At 44.4% G+C, this 11427-nt stretch overlaps 1 protein-coding gene across 1 annotated transcript; it reads right to left on the bottom strand.

Annotated features, from left to right (window-relative positions):
* Positions 1-8856: 8856 nt before the first annotated feature.
* Positions 8857-10330, bottom strand: LOC123429493 (zinc finger CCCH domain-containing protein 10-like). The gene has a single exon (XM_045113519.1). It carries the CDS (start codon positions 9961-9963, stop codon positions 9004-9006), a length of 960 nt encoding a protein of 319 aa, XP_044969454.1. The 5' UTR covers positions 9964-10330; the 3' UTR covers positions 8857-9003.
* Positions 10331-11427: the final 1097 nt, after the last annotated feature.

The following is an 11427-nucleotide window of genomic DNA, read 5'->3' as shown; positions in this document are numbered from 1 at the left end:
GGTAGATGAGTTCTCCGGCAGTGTGACGCCGCTCCGGAGGTTGGTGGTGATCTAATCTCGTAGGGCTCCGCCTGAGCTCCACAGAAATGTGATCTAGAGGTAAAACCGTGGAGGTATGTGGTCGGGCTGCCTTGAAAAAGTTGTCTCAAATCAGCCCTAATTGCTCCATATATATAGGAGGAGGGAGGGGAGGCTTGCCTTGAGGCTCAAGGAGCCCCAAGGGCTGCGCCACCAAGGGGAGGAGGAGTCCTCCTCCAATCCTAGTCCAACTAGGATTGGAAGGTGGAGTCCTTCTCTCTTTTCCCAGCTTTCCTTTTTTTTTTCTTTCTCTTCTTTTGGTTTTTCTTTCTCTTGCGCAAGACAGCCTTGGGCTGACCCCACCTACTTGGTGCGCCACCCCCAAGGTCCTTGGGCCCTCCCGGGTGGGTGGTCCCCCCTCCCGGCGAAGATCCGGAACCCATTCGTCATTCCCGGTACATTACCGGTAATGCCCGAAAACCTTCCGGTAACCAAATGAAGTCATCCTATATATCAATCTTTGTTTCCGGACCATGCCGGAAACCCTCGTGACGTCTGTGATCTCATCCGGGACTCCGAACAACATTCGGTAACCAACCATATAACTCAAATACGCATAAAACAACGTCGAACCTTAAGTGTGCAGACCCTGCGGGTTCGAGAACTATGTAGACATGACCCGAGTGACTCCTCGGTCAATATCCAATAGCGGGACCTGGATGCCCATATTGGATCCTACATATTCTACGAAGATCTTATCGTTTGAACCTCAGTGCCAAGGATTCATATAATCCCGTATGTCCTTCCCTTTGTCCTTCGGTATGTTACTTGCCCGAGATTCGATCATCAGTATCCGCATACCTATTTCAATCTCGTTTACCGGCAAGTCTCTTTACTCGTTCCGTAATACAAGATCCCGCAACTTACACTAAGTCACATTGCTTGCAAGGCTTGTGTGTTATGTTGTATTACCGAGTGGGCCCCGAGATACCTCTCCGTCACACGGAGTGACAAATCCCAGTCTCGATCCATACTAACTCAAAGAACACCCTCGGAGATACCTGTAGAGCATCTTTATAGTCACCCAGTTACGTTGCGACGTTTGATACACACAAAGCATTCCTCCGGTGTCAGTGAGTTATATGATCTCATGGTCATAGGAACAAATACTTGACACGCAGAAAACAGTAGCAACAAAGTGACACGATCAACATGCTACGTCTATTAGTTTGGGTCTAGTCCATCACATGATTCTCCTAATGATGTTATCCCGTTATCAAGTGACAACACTTGCCTATGGCTAGGAAACCTTGACCATCTTTGATCAACGAGCTAGTCAACTAGAGGCTTACTAGGGACAGTGTTTTGTCTATGTATCCACACAAGTATTGTGTTTCCAATCAATACAATTATAGCATGGATAATAAACGATTATCATGAACTAAGAAATATAATAATAACTAATTTATTATTGCCTCTAGGGCATATTTCCAACAAAACCAACCAAAGCTACAACTCATATGCCACCGCGAGCACGTCTAACTGAAAGTCATAGAAGGTGCTCTGCTAAAAACTTTAGAACATTGAAGGCAAGAAAACTATTTGAAGGATCGGGTTGAAATACATAGACATGTGGCAAGAGCACTCTAATGATCCTCATGGATACATTCAAAGGGCATTATATAGCGAGAACATATTGTGATATAGATGTGTTTCTTAGAAGCTAAAAGATGGTGAGCTGGTGAGACAAGCAGCATCGGTGTGTCTCCACTGAGGCCAATAGGAAATACAAAATCAAGACCACCCCATGAAGCTCAGGTAGATCCCAAACAGGCCACTATGAGCACATCTAGACTTGCAGATGCTTCAAGCCAAAGGGCTAACGTGAAGAAAACCGCTCGTTGCGTTCTAGGATTTTAGGTGATGCCTCCGAGGAAGAACAAAGTGTATGCATTATCTTCCCCTAGATCCAAAGAACCTTGTATCTGTTATTTCTCTGGGAGCACAAACGGTGGGAGGAGTAAGAAAGAGAATACCAAATGGATGCCTATAGAGAGCAACACGACACCAGCAAACATCGGTATCCACATGCTTTTCTCCTGGCAATGCCATCCCCACCAGTGAGCCATGGCATGTAGGTCATACTACAACTATAGCACTACGGCAAGAGACAACCTAACACGCAAGACCGAGCTATTGAGGACCCAACCGGGAGCGACCAATACTACATGGCAGCCCATGATATAGATTTGGAATCTAGAAAATCAACATCCTAGACAAAACGTAAGAAAGTCGACCTAAAACTCATAAAGGTATGTTGCATTTGCTAGTGCGGTTGAGGTAAAACAAAGTCGGGAGTTCCTAGACTACAACAAAGTTGCATTTTCAAGATGTAGCGCTGAGGAAAGACCCCCCATCCGAGTGTATTCCAAAAAGGAAGATTACTAGACCAAGGTCTTGACATTGTTACATCCTATGTAGGAAGTCATTAGGAAGGATACATAGGTCGTGACCATACAATGCCAAGGCTGAAAGATTACAACCGAGAAGAAAAAAAGAAAATAGCAAAGTGAATGCGATGACAAAGCACAACCTAGTAAGGGTACACAACAACCATAACGGCCATGGAGGAGTGGCACAAGCGCCATCGAAGGACATCACAATACTGAGATGTGGCGGTTTATACCTCAACAACACCTAAATACTTGTCATTTATCCATATAATGTGATACTAGAACAAACACAATTAATGAGTTTCATCATCATTGACCACAAAACTCCGCCATAAGAGGAATGGTATTGGAGCCTTGGAGTTGTGAGTCCATTGAGGAACACGATCCTTGACTGCAAGCTCCACCACGAGGACAACTAGTTCAATTTGCAAATTCAAGTGGGTAGTTTGCACTATCAAAGAGCAACGATCAACTGAGACCACACTGGGAGCATAACGCGCATCCCAACACATGGACTACCGTGGGAGGGACTTGAGCATGCACAACAACGAGGAGTCAACATTGAAGGCACCACAAAATGACTCGAGTAGATGAATGGCATCACGGTGATGCCTAAGGGAGAGACCACTTTTCTCACCACCAGCAGAGTGAGAAGATCCATGGCAAAGGTAAGGGAAATTGTTCCATTACAATTCCTTTAAGAAGGGGAGTGATGCACATGGGTGCCATCTTTGCAAGGCTTTTGTCAGCAACCGTACCCATCACACCATGAGTTGAGCAAGGTTTTATGCTAGTTGTAGTGAGTAGCAGCACGACGTTGGTTTCCTGGACGCTAGGATCATATCTGCAACTCTACGACCACACTTCCATCATGGTAAATCATGCATTAAAGTTGTCATGGTCAGCTCAAACACCGGATCCGAGTTGGCATTTCTCTCATACGCACCCGTCACCACAACAGACCAGCCACAACCAAAGCAACACATGACGCATGTGATAAAGTCCACCCATAGGGTATCCCTACCTATCAGGACGCAATCGTCCTTAATCCAATGTGTCCTTCACTGACAAGGATGACACCTTTGTGCACCGTATGTAGGCGGGCGAGCTGGCACATGCTGCATAAGGTATGCACTGAGCACCACAAGGAAGAACCCTAAAGCCACCACTAGAAAGGCATGGGGAGCTGCGTGGTGGGGGGGGCAGCAGAAATAATGTTGCCGATGACAAACGACAAGGGGATAGGTGACAAGTGTTGGGAAGGCGACGATAGGTCAGCTTGAAATTATATGTGGTCGTCATTCGCTAAAGTTTGACCTCCTCCAGATGCGGTTGGGGTTGAGTTTTTGGGGGGAGGGTGTCTATGAAGATGCTCGAGAGTGTCGGGAGGTAGCTCAGGTTTTTCCGCGACATGGTTGATGGACTGCACAACTCCTCGTTATGGTGTATTATATATTGCCATATTCTCTTCCAAACTGAACTATTTTTGAAGGAACCTTAAAGAAGTGGCATTCTCTGGGAACAATTTTTCCAGGGAACACCTTGTGGCACGTGCAATCTCTTTGCATGAATCTTAGCGTATGACAGCTGGCAATTCTCGTGGGCCACCTATTTGCTTCACCACAGTCCCCAGCGAACGGAGAAAAATGATGCAAACGTTTTCTCGAGCCACCCCCTCACTCCGGTGAACGATGCTATTTTTTAATAGTGACACTCTTTTTATATAACCATGGCAATTTCTATGTATAGCACGGGGTTTTCTTGTAATGCAACATGACAAATTCCTAAACACAATAGGACAATATTTCTTTTGCGGCATGCCAATTCTCCATGCTATAGCATGGAAATTCTCACTGTTCTACCATGACAAATCATGGACATTTTGTGGAAACTTTCCTCTGTTGTAACTTGTAAGATGTTAATTCTTCTTTTGTAAGCCCGCAGAAAAAAATTCTCTTTTGTAGCATGGCAATCCTCTATTCTTTCCAGCATCACAATTACTAGATAGCGAGCACAACAGTTCTTTCATGTTGTAGCATGGCAATCTTTACACACATGAAGCAATTTTTACTGTTGATAACATTGCAATAGCATGCCAATTTCACTCTCATAGACTCCATATCGGTGCTTCGTAGTATGGCAAAAGAGGATGTGTTGAGGAGGGGGGAGAGGTTAGTGGTGTGCATGAGAGGGCCCTTCGAGCGTTCGCTGGACATGTCTTTCTGAGGACCGGTTTATTCCCTCGCAAGAGCCTCCAAGAACGGATACTCATTCGATGCAGGAATACATAGAGGGCACAGTCCCTTCTTATTAGGTTTCATTTCTCATGATGAAATTTTGAACAACATCTGCACTGCAAAAATAGACTGTTCTTAGAAAATTAAAATCGAAATTATTTACTAGTGGCTGACGAATCAGCATGTAAATACGCTGTGTGTGTGGATACTAACAAGTGTCATACAGTTGCTCTAAAAACAGGGACACCACAAACACACACTCCACAATCGATCATAATTCATAAAACAATCTACACCTACCAACCAACCGACTCACCCCAAGCCAAAACCTGCTTATCCAACACACAAGCCAGCCTAGTACCTACTTTTCTTAAAGCACTGATGGACATCCTTGCCCTGCATTACGTCCCTCCATCTGGCCGTGGTGTCACTTGGCTTTCCCTCCAGCAACTGGACAAAACCCACCGTCTCCCTCGTCCGTCCGTCTCCCCATGCATGCCGCCCACGCCCCGAGCGCGCGGTGCGGTGCGGAGCGGAGCGGTGCAGTGCGGGTTATCGGTCCCTGATTAATTTTTTTTAACATAATACATATGCAAGCATTTATATACACGTGCATTTTTTTTATAAATGTATACATACACACTGTATTTATACAAGCACCTTCGAAAAACTGGATCGGCATATCATCTTAAGATTTAAAAAGTCATCGTATACGCCTCATCATCGAACATTTTTTTCTACTGAATATGCATCGCCGAAAATCCTGAAATAAAAGGTTAAGTAACCAACGGGTGCTGAGTGCGACAAAGCACCCCGGCTAACTAATCAACGCGTGTGGTGCACCTCCGGACTCTAGTTAACTTATTCAACGGGTGCGGTGCACCTCCAGACTAATTACGGCGCATAACATGTTTCTGTTGATTGAGAAACCCGGAAATATGATAAGCATCAGGAAGTGATAAGTTTGCCAACACGGCCTATGGTGACTTGTCTTGCACTTTGTCCACCATTAATCCGACGGCGTATGGTGATTTCTTTTTGTTAACAACAAATGTATACAGCTGAACTCGATGGTACGCTTTAGGTGGCATTTGGTTGGATGGCCATCCACCCAAGGGACAAGGATAGCCCATTTTGTTAGGGATGTCATCCGTTTGATTGGACAGCCATCAAGGACATGGATAACCAGATGCCATCGAATATTCTCCCAAAACCTGCGAGAGGAAAGTCACAAAATTCACACGGACGAGGGCACCCACCCTCGCGCGAGCGCCTCTTTTTCCCGCTTCGATCACCTTCTAGTGGGCGAATCGGTTTCGTTTCCTTCTTATCTCACCCCTCACCACTACCCTACCGCTCACAACTCCCCCCCCCCCTCGGTATAAGAACCGGCGATGGCGGCGATTTGGATCGAGGTCACAACATTACGGACTAATTACGGCGCATAACACGTTTCTGTCGATTGAGAAACCCGGAAATATGATAAGCATTCGGAAGTGATAAGTTTGTTAACACGGCCTATGGTGACTTGTCTTGCACTTTGTCCGCCATTAATCCGACGGCCTACGGTGATTTCTTTTTGCTAACAAAGAACGTATAGAGCTGAACTTGATGGTATGCTTTAGTGAACCTCCTGATGCATGCGCATGGGACTTTTCTCGCATATTGGGTATATTGTTAACAAAACATTTTGCTTACCTAGCTTGCATTCTATATGAATTCCTTAATACGTACAGTTCTACTAAGTCCCAGTCGACTAAGACTTCATTATGTCTCCGTCGATGCATATTCATTTGATCTTGCATAGATATTTGTAAAAAAAAATTCATTTTTTCTTACATACTATATGACTTGACTAAGACTTGGTTAAGTCTGAGTCCACTGAGACCTAGCCACATCGTAATATTTATATCTGCAATGACCTTGTTTGGCAATACCTCAAGATATTCTGAATTTATGACGCAAAGAAAACATTCCATGCTATTTGTGGTGACGTAGAATTGCAAAGAATTTGTAGGGACTTACTATTTAGATATACTCCATCCGTCCTAAAATAAATGACTCTAAAGTGACTCAATTTTGCACTAAAATAGTGTAAAATTGAGTCATTTTTGAGTCACTTATTTTGAGACGGAGGGAGTAGAATATTTTGCATTCAGGGAAATCTGATTTCTATAGGCAACTGATATTATGTTTTTTCATCTAACACAGGGGGTGTGGTATATGAAAGAGGTATCATTTGGCCTTGTTTTTATGATGATTCTTCTGGGAATCTAGGCCTAGGCGTGTGTATGTTTGAAATAGTGCTCGCTCTGTCCCATAATATAAGTTTAATGGTGCGTCTGGATGTTTGAAATAGTACTCGCTCTGTTCCATTATATAAGTTTAATGGTTTTGGTTTGCTGCAACGTGAGGCCAAGGCTTCCTGTTTATTTTCAGACTACCCACAATGGGAGTAACATAGGTGGTAACATAAGACTGTCCGTAATGGGAGTATCATAGCTAGTATCATGCATGTCAACAAAGCAATTTTGATGAGGTGGCATAGAATTAAATAAAGAAAGAGAGGGTTGAGTATCATATTATGATACTGTATCGTATTAAATGATGTGCTACTATGTGTCTTGCATGACAATAAATGAACTATCCTATGATACTAACATATGATACTATGCATTACGGATGTGGTATCATACACTAGTATCATATGCATGATACTAGTATATGATACTACCCATTACAACCAGCCTAAGTGTCACCTAAGCAAAAAAGTATGATATGGCAACTAATAAATGAGAAGAGAGAGAAATTGAGTAACTTAAGGCTGGCCATAGTGGGGGTATCATAGCCAGTAACATAGTCTTGGGACTAGCAAACATGGTGGTGTGGCAAGTAATTAAAGAAGAGAGAGAGAGAGTTAGAGTAACATAGGTAGATACCGTATCATGTTAAATGCTATGCTACTATGTGTCATGCATGTCAATAAATGAGATCATCTATGATACTAGTTTATGATAGTACTATGCACTATGAAGGTAGTATCATACAATAGTAACATATGCATGATACTACTATATGTTACTCCCCACTATGAGCAGCCTAACATGTTACTACTTCTATGAGTAACATAGCGGATACCGAGGCAAGATGAGTCTACAGCCTAATAAATGATAGGCTTAATATTCCTACCCCTATGTTACTATCCATTGTGAAGGTAGTAACTTAGACTAGTAACATACATATGTTACTACTCTATGTTACTTCCTATTACGAGTAGTTTCAATGCTTTTCCACACCCAATATAATAGAATTTATTTTGTCGCATAAGGAATGAGCTCAGAGTTGCATTTCCACTAAAATACAATTCCATCCTCTCTCGTCTTTAATTCTATGATTATTGTGCCATATCGGCATTTTGTCTATAGAAATCGAACAAAACTCAAACATATATACATGATCCTTATCTCATAATACTACCAGATAAAGCGGCACGCCGCACAGTAAATCACATCTCTGGCATGATGATATCCTTGTTACAGATAGAAAAAAGTCTTAGCTTGTCCCAAAAATAAAAAGAACCAAGGCAAGATGAGTCTACAGCCTAATAAATGATAGGCTTAATATTACTACCCCTATGTTACTATCCACTGTGAAGGTAGTAACTTAGACTAGTAACATACATATGTTACTACTCTATGCTACTTCCTATTATGAGTAGTTTCAATGCTTTTCCACACCCAATATAATAGAATTTATTTTGTCGCATAAGGAATGAGCTCAGAGCTGCATTTCCACTAAAATACAATTCCATCCTCTCTCGTCTTTAATTCTATGATTATTGTGCCATATCGGCATTTTGTCTATAGAAATCGAACAAAACTCAAACATATATACATGATCCTTATCTCATAATACTACCAGATAAAGCGGCACGCCGCACAGTAAATCACATCTCTGGCATGATGATATCCTTGTCACAGATAGAAAAAAATCTTAGCTTGTCCCAAAAATAAAAAGAACCGAAGAGGCATCTGAGTTCGACAAATCGTTTATATATGTTGCTTAAGCAAATATTTACACATTTTTCTGACTGATAAAACAACAACAACAACAACAACAACAACAACAACATAATAATAATAATAATATATAAATGACAATAGCACACATCTCCATCGGATATATATCTCTACATGGAAAGGGCACTTATTATGACCAGGAATGATTATATACTAACATATACGCACGCCCTACAGCCGTTTGGCGTACATCCACGACAGCCATAGCTCGGATATCTAGCGCATAAAGTCCATGATGAGATCTCGGTGCGGGTAGTCGTTTAACAGGGAGTCTTCGTCGTCCGCATAGTGGACGGATTTAGCGTCCTCCACCTCCTCGTACGCCGGCAAGGGCACCCTCATGGTCGGCATGGTGGTCGCAGCTGTGGTGACGGCGGCGGAGGTGGCGATGGGGGAGGAGAAAACATCATCCCCATTGATGGCAGAATATAGGCTCAGCATGCGAAGCCGATTTGGAGTGGCCTGTAGGGTGACATCATCAAACAGTTGAGGAGCTGGAACAGCATACGGACGCGGCACCGAAGTGAATGGAGCGCGCTGGAGGATGTGGGGCGGCGTCTGCGGCATGTCAAAGGTCGAAGGTGGCACCGTGGCGGCGGCGGCAAAGGCGGCGGGGGCCATCTGTGGCATGTCAAAGGTCGAAGGCGGCACCGTGGCGGCGGTGGCGAAGGCGGCGATGGGATCCTCGCCCCTGAGCTCGTGGGTGAAGTGCGCGAAGAAGCAGATCTGGCGCTGGCAGCGCGTGCCGGCGTCGCACGTGCGCGTGCGGAACCGGGATGGGTGCAGCCAGAGCTCGAAGACGCCGTGCGCGTAGCGGCACCTGAGGCCGCGCGCACAGGTTGGCGGCGGGTGCGCGGCGCCGGCGAGCCGGAGCTGCGCATGCGCGCGCGCGTTGGTGCGGTACTCCGGGCAGGAGACGGCAATGTAGCTGAAGCGGCGCGGGTCGCGGCGACGAGCGCGCTCGTCCTTGTGCGCGTAGGGGCACGCCGTCCAGTCATGGCTATACGGTTGCGGGCACATCCGGACCTTGTACTCGTATAGCCAGAAGTCCTCCGACATGGACGCCCACAGCCGGTGCCCCTCGTGCGCCCACGCGCCCCATTTCGTCGGGTCGGTCAGCTCGTATGTGACTTCGCCGTTTTCTTGCACCACCATGTTATACATGTCCAGATCCATGGTTGTCCTCCTTCCTTAATTAATCGAACACAACAAACTCTCCAACAGGTTAACAATAGTGATTAAAAACTAGAAACTCATGGACATTATACGTAGCTAGGCCATGGCTGTGGAAGAATGTTGAGGATATGGGGATGATTTAGACTAATTTTTTTGGACAATATATGTAGCTAGGCCATGGTTGTGAAATAATGTTGAGGATGGGATGCTTTAGACTAAAAGCTGTCAGCAATATATGTAGCTAGGCCATGGCTGTTAATGAATGTTGAGGATGGGGGGATTATTTGGTTCGATAAACCATGCATGGTTGGGGTGTATGAAGATGTGTGATCTGCATTTGCCCGGTCATGGATACACATATATATATATATATATAGCTATAGAGGGTGTAGTGATTGGCATTGGGTTAGCTGTCTGTTTCGTCTCGTATCCATTTGTATTTGTTATAAAGATAATGAAGGCGTCTGGGTATTTGGACCTTGAGTCTCTACCAAGACTTCCTAACTAAAGGCTAGATTTTGGACCCTTCCTTCCATTGGAAAGGAGACTTTGTGTGAGGGACTAGGATATCCATCTTGTTTTGTGGTGACAGGGAGGAACTAATGTGATAAGATGAGTTGTGCAGATGATGAATATTCATGTAGCCCTTGGTGTGGTGGACCTTCTCAAGAAAGGGCATGTTTGGGTTCCTACACGAGCCGTTTGGTCTAAGGCAAAAAGTAACATCTTTCGGCTAGGTTCAACAATAACTCCCTCACCATCCCTTGAGAGGTGAGCTCATGTGCTGCAAAATGCACAAAGGCATGTTGTGTAAACTCGATAGGCGGGTGTAGAAATCCACCACCATCTCCTCTCCTCTCGGTTAATTAAAACTTATTATTTCTCATCCATTGTCTTCGCTATTTGTTCGTATTGTTGGGGTTTGTGGCCGCGACGACTACACTAATTCGTAAACAACAAATATAGGTGTCGGTTTGTGTTGTTCATAACTCCACGCATGAAATACGGACCCTGCCCCCCACCCACCCTCCTCATTTAAGATTTTCACACCCATGACATCGGGTAGAACCCCGAACTTGGTACCAAGTGATATAGAGAAACTCCCGGTTGCCATTGGCAGTACCCCTAATATGTTCTTTCCCACTCTCACTCGGGAACACATTGTGTAGTGTTGACCTATTGACCCATTGGTGAAATTTGAATGAAGGATGTTGTGCTAAATTGTGCAATGCAATGTTGGTTTTGACCCCTTTGGGGTGGCGGTGCTATACCTATCAGTACTACCCCTTTTGATATATATTTTTCCTAATGGGTTTGACAAGACGGACTCATCGCAGGTTTCTTCATGGATATTTGTGCCAGAGATTGTGGTGTAATAATTTGTGTGGAATACATAAGGCAGTTAATATGAATGCACAATGTGTGGCATCTTTTTGCTAGGTTCTATAGTATCTCCCTGTACGT

This window comes from Hordeum vulgare, chromosome 2H (genome assembly GCF_904849725.1).
Source record: "Hordeum vulgare subsp. vulgare chromosome 2H, MorexV3_pseudomolecules_assembly, whole genome shotgun sequence".
NCBI lineage: Eukaryota > Viridiplantae > Streptophyta > Magnoliopsida > Poales > Poaceae > Hordeum > Hordeum vulgare.
Note: the sequence above shows the minus strand (reverse complement) of the source record. Positions and strands in the feature narration are given on the sequence as shown.